At 61.8% G+C, this 17,536-nt stretch overlaps 1 protein-coding gene across 2 annotated transcripts; it reads right to left on the bottom strand.

Annotated features, from left to right (window-relative positions):
- Positions 1-614: 614 nt before the first annotated feature.
- GRIN2C (glutamate ionotropic receptor NMDA type subunit 2C) lies at positions 615-17,150 on the bottom strand. 2 transcript variants are annotated; one of them, XM_042256404.2, is made up of 15 exons: positions 16,025-16,853; positions 15,669-15,723; positions 14,562-14,692; positions 11,245-11,658; positions 8,570-9,168; positions 8,128-8,242; positions 6,940-7,151; positions 6,630-6,795; positions 6,186-6,339; positions 5,755-5,880; positions 5,166-5,395; positions 4,662-4,822; positions 3,988-4,175; positions 2,711-2,943; positions 615-2,129 (listed from the first exon to the last, which is right to left on the bottom strand). In XM_042256404.2, the coding sequence occupies exons 1-15, from the start codon at positions 16,040-16,042 to the stop codon at positions 1,029-1,031; spliced, it is 3,903 nt and encodes a 1,300-aa protein (XP_042112338.1). In that variant the 5' UTR covers positions 16,043-16,853; the 3' UTR covers positions 615-1,028. The 2 variants fall into 2 exon arrangements, with proteins under 2 accessions (XP_042112338.1, XP_027829846.1); XM_027974045.3 differs by lacking the exons at positions 15,669-15,723; positions 16,025-16,853 and adding an exon at positions 17,050-17,150.
- Positions 17,151-17,536: the final 386 nt, after the last annotated feature.

Below are 17,536 nucleotides of genomic sequence, written 5' to 3'. Positions count from 1 at the left end.
GAAGGACGTGGGGCTGGGAGCCCCGGAGCGAGGACAAAGCACTGAGATGTGGGACAGACTCTCTGACCTGGGGGTCCTCCCAGCCCCAGGAGTCCTGGCACCAGCGAAGCTGAGCTGTGCCTGGCCCCAGAAGCCCACCCGGGCAAGGCTTCCAGAACCAGCAGGCAGTCTGAGCCCAGCACAGCCACCATGGAGTGAATACCGCTGGCCAGGAAATCCCAGCAGGCTCCCCGGACAGACCTCCCTCCACCATCGGCACCATGACATTGTCGGGCTCCCATCGGGGCCCCTGACAGAGCCTGGCACCCACAGCCCCCTGGCGTGAGCCCTTGTTTTCAAGGACACTGGAGGATGAAGCCATCCCTCAACCACCAGAGCCCCCTGCTGAGCACATTTGTCACTTCTGGCACCAGGGTGGGAGGGAGCTGACACTGAAAACCAAGTGGCTTCTGCCCAGTCTTCGCTCAGCCTCACTTCCTGGGTACTCCCATCAAAGGAGCTGCCCACCTGCTGTAGGCAGGCATCTCACCTGGGATACTCCCATGATACTTCTGTCACCTAAAGGCTGCCGTGTGCCCCACTCCAGGGATGCAGAATGAGGCAGTCAGGGCCAGTGGGTTGTAAAAGGTTGGTTTAATGTCCCAGCACTTGGAGAAAAGAAACTCCAGCCAGATGGAACAAGAAACACGAAAGCCCTGCCCCAACCCCAAGTTCCAGCTTACACGCCTCCCACAGCAAGGCCCCAGCAGCAAGGACCAGGGACCGGCTCACAGCAGGGGAGGGAGACCCCGCTGCTCTCCGCGTGACTCCAGGCCAGGTGGGAAGGGATTTGCATAAGAAGGTAGCAGGAGCCCAACCCACAGCAGGACTGCAGCCGCTGAGGTCACCGAGCTGACCATGAAGATATCATCTGTCACTCGGTTGGATTTCAAGACAGAAGCCAAGAAAGCCGGAGACCACCTGCCCGCTAACTGCTGGCAGCGCCAGGCAGAGGATCCAGCTGAACAGGAACCAGAGGACCTGAGCCCTCACACTTCTGACTCCAAGCTGGAGATCCGCCTCCAGGTGCAAGGCCGTGGAAAGCCGTGGGTCCCACAGGCCGCCCTGCTGACCCCTTCCAGTTCCCCACTGTCGCTGTATTCTGGGCTCCGCCCCAGGGTCCTGTCCCTGTGCCCCGGAGGCCCCCAGGCCCTGGGGAGCCAGGCGCCGTGGGCGGCACAGGGTGGGAGGTGAGAGCAGACAAGCCCCCAGCAGAGCGGCAGGTGGGCATGGGTGTGGAGGCAGGCGTGCTGTCTGTACGGCCAGGCTGGGGGCCCGGCCCACAGCCCCTCCTGGCAGGCCTCGCGGTAAGAGGGCAGCCGCATGGACTGTGCCGGTATCAAGCGCCCGCAGGCCGGGCGGGCACACCGGGCGGGCCCGGAACTGGGCCGAGTGAAGGCTTCGGCCACCGAGCTGGGCAGAGACGCGTGGCGCGGGCGTGATCCCCGGGCCCAGGCCGCGCGCAGGAGGGCCTCCCGCCGAGCCAGCTGCTCCGGCCCGAGCAGCGGCAGGTCCTCGGGCTCCGGGGGCTCCGGGAAAAGCGGCAGGAAGGGGCGTCCGGACCGGTCGGCGCGAGGGAAGGAGCTGCAGTGGCCGCGCTCGGGCGACAGGGGACGCTCCGGGCGCGCACGCCGCTCGGAGGCCGAGAAGCGCCGTCCGCGGGGCCCGGGCCGCAGCGGCCACCGCGCCTCCCAGGCCCGCCGGCCCAACGGCCGGGAGACGTCGGGGAGGGCGGGCCGGGGCGTCGGGGGGCGGCCCGAGGGCTGTGCAGCCCTGCGCCCTAGCGCAGCGCGCCCCCCGCCCGGCGGCCTCCAGCCCGTGGGGCTCGGCTCGCGGGGAGGACCCGGGGTGGGCGGCCGCGGGCCGGGGCAGGCGGGCGGCGGGGGCGCCGGGCGGCCGCCGCCCCAGCTCTCGATGGTGCGCGTGGCGCGGTCCAGGGAGCTGCTCACCCCTGCCGTGGTCACCATGTCGCGCGCCGCCTGCAGCATCTTGAGCACGCTGGCCTGGGCCGAGCCGGCGGTGAGGTCGGGGCTGGGCGGGCGCGCGGGGCTGGCCAGGCTCTGCACGCCGCTGAAGCAGCTGTAGATGCCCTGGGCGGAGGGAGGGGACAGACACGCCGTGAGTCGGGCCCTGCCCTCCCGGACCGCCCCCACCCTGTGCGCCCCTCGCCCAGGCGGGATCCATCAACTCAGGCATCTCTCAGTCCCAAGAAGAAGCTAACATTTGTTGCAGCTGCTGCTGTTAAGTCCCTTCAGTCGTGTCCTACTCTGTGCGACCCCATAGACGGCAGCCCACCAGGCTCCCCCGTCCCTGGGATTCTCCAGGCAAGAACACTGGAGTGGGGTGCCACTGCCTTCTCCATAACATTTGTTAGGTGCCTCTTATGTCCCACTGGGAGCATTTACAGAGGAGCTCTGAGGCACCAAGAGATGAACTCCATCTCCTAAACTCACACAGCGTGTAAATGGCAGTGAGGACTCGGACCCGGGTCAGCCTGGCTCCAGAGTCCTGCCCTGCCTGTTCGAGAAGGGCTCTGCTTCTCATCTGCTGCGTGATGCTGGCAGGCCATGCCACCTCTCCAGACCTCAGTTTTTACATCTGTAAACAGGGCCAGGGGCCAGCTAGGTTGGTGCCTCTACAGCTGGGGCCTGGCTAGGGGGTGGGCACCCACCCTGCTGAAGGCCAGCAGGAAGTCCAGCCGGGACGTGTTGGGCACGGAGTGGCGCAGCTTCCAGTAGACCAGGTGCTCCCAGGCGAAGACCAGCAGGGCCAGCCCCATGGCCACAAGCAGCATGTAGAAGACGCCTGCCATGTTGTCAATGTCCAGCTTGCTGCTCATCACCTCGTTCTTCTCATTCTGGCAGATCCCCGAGAGCCACACGGTCTCCAGCTTCTGGGTCTCCCCTGGGGGCGGGGGGGTGCACACCTGGCTCAGGGAGGACCCTTCCAGCACTCACCTACGCCTGCAGTGAGGAGGGGCCTGGGGCCAGGGTACCACCCACCTGTAGGACTACACAGGGATCCAGCCTTATGGAGAGGATGAGGGGAGGGGAGCAGAGTGGGAGCTAGGGGGCAATGCCAGCCTCTGACATGCTCACCTCCCACATGCCCAGTAAAGGCTTGTTGACTAGGTAAATGTTATCAATCATTTATTCGTCAAAGACTTATTGATCACCTGCATGCCAGGCATGGCACTGGGCACACAGAGACAGAAGACCTAGGCCCCCGGGGAGGCTGCAACCACCTTCACTGGTATCACTCACATTACTCTGCAGCACTGATGGAAAGCCAGTTTATCTAACTGGGACTCGAAATTCAAAGCTCTCTCTGGGTCTCAGAGCAGCCCAGCTGGGCCACTCACGGGTGTGAGGTCTCGGTGCCAAGGCCAGCCTGGGCTGGGGCTCTGGGATTAGGCTGGCTCTTGGCACCACCCCCAGGTCCTCTCAAGATGGAAATGGAGAGAATTCCCTGACTGTCCAGTGCTTCCACTGCAGGGGGCACAGGTTCAGTCCCTGGTCAGGGAACTAAGATCTCACATGTCCCAAGGTACAGCCAAAATTAATTAATAAATAAAAGATAGCTGTTGTTAAAAAAAAACAAAAAGATGGAAATGGAGGGGAGGGGTCTTGGGAAAAAGTAAAGGAGTTCAGACACCCCACCCCACCCCCCGCTGTGTGGCCTGAGCTCCCTCCTTCAAGGACTCCCCAACTATTTCCTGCTCCCTCCTGGCCAACTCATCCCTCCCCAGTCTCCCTCCAGTGTTCCTAATGCCCCCACCCAACTACTGTGCCAACCTCCCACCCTCAGAGCCTCTCTCCCTGCCCGCAGGTGCTGGGCACTCAGAGAACAGCAGTGGAGATGCTAACCAGCCACCAGGCAGCTGTCCCAGCCACGGGCTTTCTCACCCACGTGGGACTCACCCCGGCCCCCACCAAAGGCTGCACCCACCATCTCCCAGGAACTGTAGGAGCGCCAGGTCTATGGCCCGCTTCCAGTGGGAGTCCTTCTGCATGGCGATGCCATAGCCAGTGGTGGCAAAGACCTTGCCAGAGCCGATGGTGACCAGCTTGCAGCCCTCGTCCTTGCCCGCCATGTAGTTGAGGACAGCGGCATCATAGATGAAGGCGTCCAGCTTCCTGGGGGACAGGCTGAGCCCTCAGGCCGGCAATCAAGCAAGGTGAGGGGCACCGAACCGGGGGCCTGATGGGGATCTGGGCCATGAGAGCCCACAGGCCACCACCCAGGGGGAAGGGGATGGGCAGAGCCTTCTCCTCCCTGGGGTCCTGGATGCAAAGAAGCCCCCTCCCTGGGGCTTGGGAACCCCACCTCCCTCCTCTTCAGAGAGGCCAGGGGGCTCTCTGCCCCCAGAGGACACGCCCTCTCTGCCTTCCGGGCCCCTAAAGACCCTAAGAAGGTCATAACCAACACTTGGGGGCAAGGCTGAACCCTGGTCAGTACCATAGCTACACCCCTGGGCTCTGGTGGGTGTCCATTTTTGACTCACTCTGCCCCTCCCCAGGAGTCCTACCAGGCAACCCAGCCTCACCGTCCCCACCTTGGGTCTCTCGGGGAGACACATGGGTAAAGACAGTCAGAGGGTGGGTGCAGGACTGCAGACCCACCCCATCTTGAGGCTGGTCAGCGCGTCCTCCACCGAGCGCTGGTTGAACTTGACCATGTGGGTGTGCATGTCGCGGTAGTTGCTGCGGATGTTCCGCTCCGTGCTGCCGTTGGGCACCGTGCCAAAGCGGAAGGGCGGGTACTGATCCTGTGGCCGCTGGAACTGCAGGCAGAAGGCAGCTGTCGGCATTCCTAACCCACCCCCAACCCAATCCCCACAGCCTGAACTCGCACAGGAACAGCAGAACTGTCTTAGAGACTGATTGCGCCAGGCCTGTGTCTTACAAACGAGGACACAGAGGCCAGGACAAGGAAAGATGCACTCAAGACATACTACGTGGGCTTAAGCCATTTCTCCCCTCCCCAGGCTCCCTGGCTTCTTCCTGCACCTGCCTCCAGTTCAGATTCCGCTGACTCCATCTGTCCTGTGTCCCACCCAAGGCCTGCCCCTGCCTGCCCGCGGCATCCTCCACCCCGCCACCCTCCAACAGCAGGGGCTTCAGAACCTTCTTATCGCTGAGTCCAGACACCGTGTCGATGTACTGCTCCTGGATCATGAAGGCGGCCAGGTTGGCGGTGTAGCTGGCTAGGAAGATGACGGCAAAGAAGGCCCACACCAGCACCATGATCTTGCTGGTGGTGCCCCGGGGGTTCTCAATGGGCACCGAGTTGTTGAAGACCAGCGCCCAGAGCAGCCACACAGACTTGCCAATGGTGAAGGACGGGCCCCCAGACCCTGGGGGCGAGAGGGCAGATGCTGGGGTTCCTCTTGCCCAGCACAGAGGGCATCAGGTCCAGCCCACCTGAGTCCATGGCTCCTGTCTCCACTAACCCCATCCCTGGCATTCCCCACCCCAGAGCACATCAACTCACTTTGCTTCTCCCTCTCATGTATCTGATGGGTCCCCCGCATGTTGTCTGAAGGCCAGGAACCCCCACTAGGGGATATTCTCTGAAAGGCTCCCCTCCCCCCACCCCACTGCCCCATCCTCTCACTCTCTAGCCTCCCCCACCCCCTCCACCCAAAGCCCTGAGCCCACCTCTCTGGGAAGCTCCAAGCCTGCTCCCTCCTCCCAGGCCCAAGTGGGAGCTTACTCTTGCCGCTGGTGAGGTTCTGGTTGTAGCTGACGGGACTGAAGTACTCGAACACGAACACAGTGATGGCCACGACCGTGAGGCACATGACGAACATCATGACCCACACGGCAGGGCTGTAGGGCTCTGGGAACAGAGGGAGGCGGCTCAAAGGAGGCCTGGGTGCAGGCAGGTGGGTCCACGTGGTCACCAGCCCCTTGGACGGAGCAGAGGGGTCTCTGACTCTCAGAGCAGTGGAGCCCCAGGGGAGACACCCCTCCTAGGGAGACCAGGCTCCCCAGCAAGCCTTGGTCTCCCCTCTCCATCTGCTCTGGGACAGGGTCCTATCACCCAGTGCTTGCCCTCCAAGGGCCCACCCCAGGCTCCACACATCCACTTGGGGGTCCCTCTGCACCACCCTCGCCGCCCTCCGCCCTGGCCCTGAGCCACACCCAGGAAGGCCGATGGGGAGACAGTGCCGTTGCTGCGGGCCACCATCACGCTGATGCCCGTCTCCACGAAGGGCACGGAGAAGTCCACAATCTCAGAGCGCTCCTCGTTGATGGTGAGGGAGCCGATGGCCATGTCCGCCCGCTTGTAGTACACCTGAGGGTCAGGCCCAGATGGGAGGAGGGGCTCCCGCTCCCTTCCTGGACCCCCTGCCGGCACCCTCCACCCGAGTCCTCAGAGCTCCATCCCCGGAGTCATCACTGGTGTCAATACGGTCCCCGTGCCAGCTCGGACACCCATGGGAGCTGGGCCTGGGTCTCACCCCAGCGGAGCCCCAGCCAGGAGGAAACACCTAAGGGACCATCTGGGGTGGGGGGCCAACGGATGTCAGGGCGGTGGGGAGGGAGGCAGGCAGGTGGGCTCAGGCGGCCTGGGGACGGGCCTACCTCCCCGATCATGCCGTTCCACACACCGCGCACCCTCTTGCCATGCTTGCCGTTGGTCACCAGGTACAGGTCGTAGGAGAACTTGACCACCTTGGCCAGCTTCTTGAGGATGTCGATGCAGAAGCCCTTACAGCAAAGCTTGGTGTAGGGGGCCGCGTCACCGCTGCTGCCGCCAAGACCACTGGGGTCAGAGCCAGCGGCTCTCTCAGCCTGGCGTGCAGACCCCGCCCCCACTCCCGAGCATAAGACACACACTTGCCCGCCGTCACTCAGCTCACATCGCCCCGCCCACCCCCGTTTTCTGGCGGACCTGAAGGTGTGGTTGCTCTGCCGGCGGCAGGGCACAGTGTTGGGCACGCAGCCGCCTGTGCCAGGGTCGGGGCTCTCCACGATGACAAAGGGTCGCTCCTCCAGCGTGGCCACCGTCAGGTGCCGGCTGTCCACCACGGGCTGCAGGGAGGCGCTGTAGCGAGGCCACACGGGGTACTTCATGTGCAGGACGCCATGGTCCCAGCGCCCCACCTGCAGAGGGTGACCAGCCTCAGCCTGGGACCTTCAGCCCTATTACGCCCATCCTGTAGGTACGGCTTCTGTGGGGTGGGAGGGGCATGCCAGGACCAAGAATCCCACTACCACTCCTAGGATCACATGGGACAGGCCAGAGCAGGGCCTGGGGCAAGAGAGTTTGGAGTACAGGAGAGTCAGGGCAAAGGGCTGGGCACGCCCAGAAGGGAAGACCTCGCTGCAGCCTCCGCGGCCTCTGTTCCCCACACTCTCCAGTCCAGCTTCCACACTGCTGCTGGCCCAGGGAGTCTTCCTAAAGCCCAGACCTGAGCCTGTCTCTCCACACTCATTCCCAGGACCCTCACACAAAGTCCTTAGCCCAGCACTCAATACCCTTCACACTTAGGTTCAACTTCTCTCCATCACCCCAACCTTCTTCCCCAGTCTCCACACCCCTGAACACATCGATTAAAAATGCTCCACATCCTTCTTCCCCTTGGTCTATACGAGACTAGCATCCCTTCTGGGTGGGCTCCTACTCAACCGTCTATAGCCCAGACCAAATGTCCCAACTTCTGAGAAGACGTCTCCAATTTCCTCCTTTGAAGGCAGAATCAATATCTGCCCCTCCTCTCTACTCCCATAATGCTTTGCAAACCTTCTTTCATAAGCAAAGATCTCCCCAAAGTCTATTTGTTTCCATCCATTTAGCCAACACAGCTGTGAGTTACTCCTCCAAGCGCAGGACTGTGCAATAAGAGTGCTTAATAAGTTTTATAGTGGCGGGAGGCCGGGGTGGTGTGGGAGCCCAGAGCAGAGGTGCCTCACCCACCCTGGGGGACCTGGAAGGCTTCTCAGTGGAGATGTTTCAGCTGAGACCTGAAGGATGAGGGGCCGGATAAGGGGCAGATGGGACTCTCTGCTCAGCTGTGGGGCAAGGAGGGGGGACACAATGAAAGGATACCGAGGGCCCCTGGGCTCACCCCCTTCTCACCATCTCCCAAAGGCGGTGCCGGTTGAGGGCAATCACCACCATGGTGGGCTGGACCAGGTACCCACCAGGGCTGAAGGAAAAGTCCCGGCCCTCCCAGGTGACATTCAGTAGGTGCCTGCGAGGAAGGGAGAAGCCAGTGTCCCCTGAGCCCCGCCTGCAGCCCAGCCCAGAGCACCCTCCCCCGACTCCTGCCTCATCACCACCCCCAGCAGGCAGCATTTGTGTATTTCCTGCTCTGTCTCCTTACGCTGACCCCTGAGGTCCTCACCACACTCTCACACCCCACTCTTTTCTCAGATGAAGAAACTAAGGCCCAGGGAGGTGAGGTCACTCGGCCCCAGGTCACGCAGCTAGTGGGAGGTGTCACAGGCAAGCCCAAACTCCCTGCCACCACGGGCCTTGAAGCACCCACCTCAAGCCCATGCCCTGGGCAGATGCCTACCTGTAGAAGGCCTCCCGGGCAGGACTGAGGGGCCCGGGGTGGGCGCGGCAGTCCGCAGCTGGGCCGGGCAGGGCACCGTGCTGGCGCCGGTAGCCATGGGCGCCCAGGGCCAGGATAGCCACGCCGTCTCGGACCTTCTGGCGCAGGCTGAGGCGCCAGCTCTCGGTGACGACGCTGATGAGGCCCACGGGGAAGGCGGCAGGGGGCGTGTCGGTGCTGCCCAGGGCCAGGCTGGGCACCAGCCACACGTGCCCGGGCCCCACCAGGCCAGCCTGCGCCGCCTCGGCGAAGAGCACCTCGGCCTCCTCGCGCGAGCAGTAGGCCACCAGCACCGGGGCGTCGAGCTGGCGCAGCAGACGCTGGGTGTGCTGGCGCGCCCCGCCGGGGCCCAGCTCCAGCGTGAGCACGTCCAGCAGCCGCCAACTCAGGTAGCTGGCGTCGGTGACGGCGCGCACGCCCTCAAGGAAGAGAGCGTGGCCGGGGTGCAGACTGGTGATCACGGCGAAGGCGCTCCAATCATACTCCTCCAGCACCTTGAACAGCACTTGCAGCTGCTGCTCCAGGGACACGCCCAGCTGCAGGAAGGCGGAGCCCGACTCCTGCGGGGAGGGGGCGGGGCCTGAGCGGGGGCGTGGCCGGCCTGCCCCGCCCCTTGGTTAACCCCACCCCGCGTCTCGGCATCGGAAGATGCTGGGCGTCCCGGGGGCCCCTGTTCCTGCTATGCCCTTCATCCCTCCCCCCGGTCCCGCGCGTGGTTCCCAGCCCCTGCTGCCCATGAAAACCCCCTGGAGATCATTTTTTAAACCTTGCTGCCTGATCAAGTCTGGACCGCAGACTGGCAGCAGCAGCGTCACCTGGGCGCTTGTAGGAAATGTAAATTCTCTGGGGCAATGCACATCTGCTAGGTCAAATTCTCTAAGGATGGCGCCCAGGGATCTGTATTTCAACAAACGCTTCAATGACTCTTGAGCCCACCAGTCCCAGCCAGCTGAATGGGCCTCTCAGAAACGGCACACTGGGCGTCTGTATTTTTCTACAGCACTGTGAGAGTGGAGAGTCACCCGTGCTGAGAGATAATGTCAAGCCCAGAGGCAACTGGGAAAGCTCCATCCTCTACGGAGCCCTGGCGATGAGAAAGTTCCTCCTCTCCCCTGCGTTGGCCACCACAAAGCACCCCGGACCTGCCAAATCTAGCCTGGACTTAGGGCAGTCCTCTCCAAGCTGTGAGCTCCCTGCTGCCACTCCACCCCACCACGACTTCACCACACTGCGACTGTCCCAGTCTTTTAAAAAAGCAACTCCATGAAAACCCTATAAGACAAGCAAACCAGTTCCTTCAACAAACAAATTTACAAGGAAAAGAGAGAGAGACGGGAGAGAAGACTTGAGTGGAGACGCGAAAGTCGCACCAACCAATCGCCACGCAGGACGCTAGTTTGGCTCCTGCTTCAAGTCAACAGATTTTACCATACACGTTTATGAGACAATGGGGGAAGATTTGAACACTGCCTGGATGTGTTTTGCTGTTAAGGGATTTTTATTGTTTTTTAGATGGGATGATGTATGGTGGTTTTATTATTTTGTAAAGTCCTATCGTCTAGAGTTGTGTACTGAGGTATTTATGGATGAGATAAATATTGCATCTGGGTTTTGCTTCAAAATAATACAGAAGAAGGGAAAGTGAGTGGGGGAAAGGATAAGGCATGGTCGGCCTGGGTGGGATAGGGGTTACCTGGGATCATTAAACTCTTCTATTTTTATGTATGCTCAAAACTCCCCATAATAAAAATATAAGCATAAAAGACGGCAAATAGATCAGTCTCTCCCCTCAACACCTTCAGCTCCTCGCTTTCTTAGGGTGAAACCCAAATGTCTTCCCATGTGGTCGGGACCTCACCTCCCTCCCCAGGCTTCTCTTGTTCCTTAAACACTCTGCTCCTTCTTGCCTCCGAGCAGCTGCACTACTGTGAACTGCCTGGAACTGTCCCCTTGGCCTAGGACTCTCACTCCCACTCCACCCCCCCTCCACACACACTACTTGTCAACCCCTCTCATCCTCCAGGGCTCAGTTTAGGTGTCACTTCTTAAGAGACCTTCTTCTCTGACAAGCCCCAGACTCAGAAGGGGCCCTATTGAACTCCCCTGCGGCATCCCCTGTTTGTTCTTCCAGAGGCTGATCCCAGCTGGGACTGCAGGTGAATGTGTGTTTAGATCTCTCTCCCCCCAAGACAGACAGCGAGGGCTTGCCTCCCCCAGGTCTCAGACAGTAAGACCCCACAAGTTCTAGCCTGCAGGCGAGCTACTTCAGATCCCATGCCCAGCCTGGCCCTTCAAGCTGGGGTCTGGAGCCAGACCAAGGGAGGTCAGAAAAACAGGCAGAAGGCGAGCCAGGGCTGTCTCAGAACCAGAGGTGGGTTTTCCACCTGCCTACCCCTCATCCAGTCACAAATGTGAAAGCAGCTCAGAAAGTTTATCTTCCAGAACATAGAATCATCATTCCCACAGCCTTCCCCTCCCTCACGCATGTCTCTCTCAGTCCCAGCATCCTTGCTGGGCCCACCCAATCCCACCTTCCCAGGACCCAAGCATCTCCCTGTCCCAGACTCAGCCCACACTCCCAGCCCCAGCCTGGCTCCAAGCTCAAGGGATGGGAAGACATGACTTTGAACGGGCACCTTGGGGGTGAGGACCACAGCAGAGCCCCCACTGATGCTGAGGATTGGCACATGGGTCTGGGAGGAGATGAAGTCCAGGATCTGGGCCACGGCCTCGGTGCCCACGTTGTCCTCAAAGACGATGCCATGGACCCGGGCAGCCCCCAGGAGCCCGCAGATCTGGGTGAGGAGACTGCTGGGGTTCGTGTTGTTGACGCCCACGGTCAGCGGCTGGATCTCCAGGGGCAAGTCCAGGAAGCTCTGGGGGGTGAGGCGGGTACGGGCCTGGGCCTGCGGGGACCCCGAGCTGCCAAACACCACGGCCACCGTCACAGTCTGCTCTCCCTGCCCAGGGCCCAGCCCTGCCCAGGCCCCGAGGAGTGAGGTAAGCAGCAGGGCTGGGCCCAGGGCCACCCCCATGTCCACTGGAGAGTCCTGCGGAGAGAGCAGGGTAGGCACAGGCAGGGAGGCGGAGGCGTGGAGAAAAAACAAGAAGGACAGAGAGGAGGCGAAAGCCAGAGTCAGAGGGACAGACATCCAGAGGACGAAAGAGAAGAGGGAGGAGCCTCCCTCCACATAGAGAGGAGGACAGACACAGACAGACACAGAGAAAGAGGCAGAGAGGTTAGCTGAGGGTCCACGTGCAGCCTGGAGACTGGGGTCTGGGCAGAACGTGGCCTGGACAGGTATTCATGACTTCCCTTCTGCTGTTGAACAGCATGCTTGGCTAGAAAGGCCAGACCTTTGAAACTATCTATCTGGGGTCTGCCCCAGGGAGGTACACATCAAATGCTAATCTGGTACCAAGTGCATGGGTTTGAGTCAAGGAGACCTGAGTTCAAGTCCCAGTTCTGCCACTCACTGACTGTGTAATCTTGGGGAAGTTGCTTGGCCTCTCTGAGCCATGATTTCTTGCCGGCAATAATCACAGGACTACTTCACAGCAGTGAGAGGGCTACCCACTGTTATCAGCATCCTTATTTTCTAGGTGACAGCTCCATAGCCAGGTGACGGAAAGCAGCTCTTGAAACACACACACACACACACATTCTGCATCCTAAGTTGAATCTAACATCCCTGAGGACCCTGCTCTGTGTAACCCTGCCTGGCACAAAGCCCCCTCCTCCTGGGCTCTAGACATCCCTACCCTTCCTTCCGTGGCCTCAATTAGTAGCAGCTCCTCCGCAGCAGGAGTGTGACCCCACTCAGTTTTTCAGGGCTTGGGGTCACCAGCAATCCCCATGGTATCTCACATGTGAGTTGCCTCCCTGGGCCGTCGCTGGTGTGAGGGGTTTTTTAAACCTACCCCAAGGGCCTGATGTGTGTCCTCATGAAACAAGCATCACTGCTTTGGGTTAGGACCAACAGCCATACTGGTGAGTGGTGCCCAGCGAGGCAGCTCTCCCTCCCAGCTGGCTGTCAGCCACAGCTTTGCCACCCTTTCCATTTCCATCACTTCCCCGATGAAACTTCTGAACGGGAGAGGGCCAAAGGGTGACCGGGCTGGGCCAGGCTTCATTTCAGAATGAGGAGACAGGATTTTTGGCAGGGGAGGGAATACTGTACTTGCTTTTGTGCCCTTGAAATCTCCCCCTGTGTAGGGTTTCCCAGTACACTGAGAATGTCAGCCCAGAGGGACTTCCCTTGTGGTCCAGTAGCTAAGATTCTACGCTCCCAAAGCAGGGGACCAGTTCGATCCCTGGTCGGGGAACTAGATCCCACATGCCACGACTAGGAGTTCGCATGCAGCAACTAAAGATCCTGAATGCTGCAACAAAGATCAAAGACCCCAAGTGTCACAACTAAGACCCAGCACAGCCGAATAAATAAATAAAATGAATGTCAGTGTGATTCTAGGGTAGGGACATAAGCCCACCGTGTTCACTGCTACCTTCAATCAGAGGTTTCTAACCACACCAGCAAAGGACACTGTCACGCTCCTTTCTCCTCCTGCAAGCTCTCTGTGCTCAGCTGCCCACCCCTGGGAAGCCTGAAGCCTCCCCTACTTCTGCCTCCCAGCTCTGAGTTCCGGGCCTGTGCTGTCAAATATAGCAGGCACCAGTCATGTGCAATTATCAGGCCCTTAAATGAGGCTCATCCCCACGGAGGTATGCCGTAGGTGTAAAATACACACGGGATAGCAAAAACTCCTTATTATAAAAAGAAAATATCTCGTTAATATCTTTATATTGATCACACGTTGAAGGAATATTTTAGATACATTGATTCAGACACAATATAGTGTTAGAATTCATTTCACTTCTTTTTCCTTTTTTCTAATGTGCCTACATGTGGCTCTCATTTTGGTTCTTTCCAGCCACGTGACTGTAGATGAAGGACCCAGGTCCTCCCTCTGCTCCGAAGGGGCAGCGCCCCCAGAGACTCTCTCAGATGGGAAGGTGTCCTCCAGGGCTGGAACTGGCGAGGAGAGGAAGCTGGGGCAGGTCTTGCCTCCCCCAGGAGTGACCACACAATGCCTGTGCATGGAGGGAGCCCGGTCAAGGCAGTCCCCAAGCTTCAAAGAGCAATGGGAAAGGCTTCCTAGTTGGCACAGTGGTCAAGAATGTGCCTGCCAGTGCAGGAGACACGAGAGACATGGGTTTGATCTCTGGGTCAGGAAGATCCCCTGGAGGAGGAAATGACAACTCACTCCAGTATTCTTGCCTAGAGAATCCCATGGCCAGAGGAGCCCGGTGGGCTACAGTCCATGGGGTCGCAAAGAGCCAGACACAACTGAGCAACTGAGCTCACGTGCATGGCTGATTCCCTTCGGAGTACAGCAGAAACTAACACGACATTGTAGAGCAATTATCTCCTAATTAAAAATAAATTTAAGAAACATTTTTTTAAAAAAGAGCAATGGGCAGATTCCAAGAGTCTCAGGCTCCACAGTCTCACCACCACAGAGCATCCAGCCTCCCCAGCAAGTCAGGAAGGTCAGACCTGAGCCCCAGCCTGACCCCATCTCCCACGTGTCTCCCCCTGGCCTCCCACCTCTCCACCTCCCATCCAGCCACACCCTACCTGCCCCCCTGGCCAAAAAAAGTCCTCTGGCCGCTGTACCCCTCCTCAGACAGCACAGCTGCTCCCTGGTGCCCACACATGAAGCCCGGACACCCTGGTCCCACGGACAGAGCCCAACACACCCTGACCAGCCTCCCCTCCGTGGGCCTCCTCCTCCCTTCAGTCTGGGGGCAGCCCCCAGTGCCCTCACTTCCAGGCTTGCTCCCTCGGGCTGCAATGGCCTCTTCCCTTTGCCTCTCTCGTCTACAGGACAAACTCCAGAACTTTCAGAGCCCCAGGTAAATTCCTCTTCCTCAGAGCCCCTGCCTCAGTACCTCGCAGCTGCGGACGCACAGGTGGGGACACAGAGAGTCTGGGTCTGGTCCCAAGCCGCTGCCCTTCCTCACCACCACCTCCGGTTGGGGAGCTCCGGCTATGATTCTGGGACGGCTCCTGTCACGACGCCCTGTAGCAGCAACGTGCCCACTTCAGGATGCCCCCACCTCGGGCCCCGGACTGTTGCCTTCCAGACCTCTGCCCACCCACTTGCGGGTCCACACCTTTCGCAAAGGGGCTGTTAATGTTTAATGAACACTCGGACCCCCCACAAACGCCCGGGGGAGGGAGGCAATGGTCGGTCTTCTGAGACACTCAGCATCACCTTGAACGGCGGGAACACCTCCGCCTGCTTAGAGCTCTTCTCTCTCTTCCTCTGCTCCCCCAATCCCAGGCAGGCTCCCCGTACACAGACGTGCACACACTCTGCCACGCCAGATATCTGAGGGCCGTCCCCACCCCAGGCCGGGAGCCTGGGTCCCCGGAGTCAGCCCCACCCACCAACCGCGCCGCTTCCCGGAGGAGCCTAGGGACCCCAGCTGCGCGGCCCGTCTGGATTCGCGCCCACCGGGTGAGCGACCTCGGCTCTGCCGTCGGGTTTCCCTGCCTCCCTTCTGCCGAGTGCCAGAGGAGAACCCGGACGCCAGGGGAGAAGACCACCCCTCCCCCTTGCCCCCACTGTCGCGGACACCGAGGTCTCCCTCCTGCAAGACTAACTCCCCCCACCCCCTACCCTCGCCGCTGATTCCACTCGGACCCCCAGGGAAATCTCTTACACTCGGGCTGTGAAGTTCGGGGTATTTTTAGGCCAGCGATAAATAATTCATAGGGAACGTGGCATCAGGCTCCCCCCGCGGGAGAAGGGGGCGCGAGCGGCAAGAGCCACCGTCACCCGCGGCTCAAGGACACTTGCGATGCGGCGGCGGCGGCTCCGGACGCCGGGACCCGCGCCACGCCTCCTGGCGGCCAAACTGGGCACCACGCACCCCGCGCCCCCCGCCTCGCCGCTGCCCTCTGCGGACCTCCCCGGCTCCTAGGTCCTCATCCCAGCTGGCCCCAAGCTGGATCGTGCCCCAAGCCCCGCGGGTGGGGAGCGCCGAGCTCACCTGGCAAGTGGGGCCAGGCGAGCAGGTGTGGGCGCCGTACCAGCTCAATCCTGCCCTAGGGCAGATTCGGGAGTCAGGTTCCAGGTCTACTCGGCCCCTTTCACGTTAGTACTCGAATTCCTCATACCGCGTTTAGGAACAGTTTGGAAGCTGACTGGCGCAGCCAGAAACTAGACGGGCTCTGAGACACAGCAGGCCATCCCCACCCCGCAAATTCCCTTCCTCAATTTCGGGGATGAAGCCAGGGCGGTGCGCTTTGGAGGGCTGGGGACCAAGCCCGAAGTCCCTCCGGGGGAGCAGGGCTAGGACCACTAGGGTGAGCGTCAGGGCCCGGCGGGAATTCCCCCTTCGCTCACCCGGCAGGACCTTTCCATAGCTCGTGGGATGCACCCTTGGGGATGGTCTGGCCGCTGGGTGACTTTACCTTCTCATGGCCCTGGCCCTGCCCTCCTAGGCCTAGGCGTGAACCACTTTCTGCAGCAGGAGGCTTGCGGCTCCCCTTCCCCGCCGTCGGGGATCCTGGTCGAAGCCCGGGGAAATCAGAGTAACGCGCTGGTGCGACCGCCAAGGCCTAGCGGCACGGGGGCGCACGTGGGGTGGAGGGCTCTCGCCTCTCCCAAGTCTTCTTAGCCCACCCTTCGTCTCCCAGCCTCGAGCCTGACTGGGTCCGCCAGGCGCGGGGCCAGCGTTTGGGGAGATCCCACCACCCCGTAAAGCCCACGCTGGTTCCCTGAGGTCAGAGGAGGGAGGTTGCACCGAAGGAAAAGCTGGAAGGGGAGGACCTGGCGGGGGGCCGGGGGTGGTGACCGGGCGGGAATGCGAGGGCAGATCCTCGGCCGACCTCCCAGGAGCAGGCGGCCGGCTGCTGGAGCCACCGACAGCCCCTTTGGTCCTCTCTGCTCCGCGCCCTCTCCAGCCCCCTTCGCTCTGGCTCAGCTCAGCCACAGCTCCAGCTCCCCAAGCCCCGCCCGGCTTCCCGCAGCAACAGTTGCGGGGCTCCTAGCCGCGACTCCTGCGTCCCCGCACCGCCCCCTCCCCAGCGGTGCCGCGGCGCCTGGCGAAAACGGGGGCCGGAATGCTCGGTGACCCGGGAGACGAACGTCTTGGGCGCCTCTTCCGCGTCCTTCCCTCGCGTCCGCCGCGCGCGCCTGGCCCCTCGGCCTCTCTCCCACACCTCGTCCCCGCCCGCCTGAGTCTGAACCCCCAGGCCGGGTGCCCCAGGTCCCGGACCCCCAGCTCCACCCCGCTCGGGCTCCGAACGCCCGCCAGACTCTCCCCGGTGCCCCGCGTCTGTCCCCGCCGTCCTTCCCCGCGAGGCGCCGGAGCCCAGCCCCGAGTTGGCGGCGAAGTTGGCGCCCCCCGCTCGCCGCCCACCACTCACCGGGGGGAAGGGGCGCTGCGCCCGCGCCCAGAGCCCGCGCCGGCCGCCTCCCGCGCGGTGCGAGTCCCGGCGACTCCGCTCCGCGCGCTGGCGCGCTCTGTCCTAGCTTGGCGGGCGCCCGTGCAGGGGCGCCTGCGGGGCCGGTGCCCGTGGCGCTGCCTGCCGGGCTGGGGCCGGGCCCGCCCCCGCGCCCCGCGCCCCTCCGGTGGCCCACTCGGCGCCGGGTTCCGTCCCGGGCTGGGCGGCGCGCCGCGCCTCCGGCTCCCAGGGCTCACCAGCCGGCTGTGTCGGAGCACTGGCCGCCGCCGCCGCCGCCACCCGCGCGGGCCCGCCCCACCGGGGCCCGCCGCCTCCGCCCCGCCCCGGCCGGCCCACCCCGCCGGCGTGTCCCTTCTCCCCGTGTCCCCAGACCCCACGGACTCGGAGAAAACAGGCTGCCCGCAGCCCTGGGTTCGAGCCCCAGGCTCACTAGGTGTGTGACCTTGGG

Source organism: Ovis aries, chromosome 11, assembly GCF_016772045.2.
Source record: "Ovis aries strain OAR_USU_Benz2616 breed Rambouillet chromosome 11, ARS-UI_Ramb_v3.0, whole genome shotgun sequence".
NCBI classification, from domain to species: Eukaryota; Metazoa; Chordata; class Mammalia; order Artiodactyla; family Bovidae; genus Ovis; species Ovis aries.
The sequence above is the reverse complement of the archived record's forward strand: the minus strand, read 5'-3'. Positions and strand labels throughout refer to the sequence as shown.

Excerpts from the sequence above, each read along its gene's own strand:
- GRIN2C (XM_042256404.2), bottom strand. Across the intron at positions 6,340-6,629 it reads GGAACGGCATGATCGGGGAG|GTGTACTACAAGCGGGCGGA; the intron begins GTAGGCCCGTCC and ends CCTGACCCTCAG. Across the intron at positions 2,944-3,987 it reads CCTACAGTTCCTGGGAGATG|GGGAGACCCAGAAGCTGGAG; the intron begins GTGGGTGCAGCC and ends CCCCGCCCCCAG.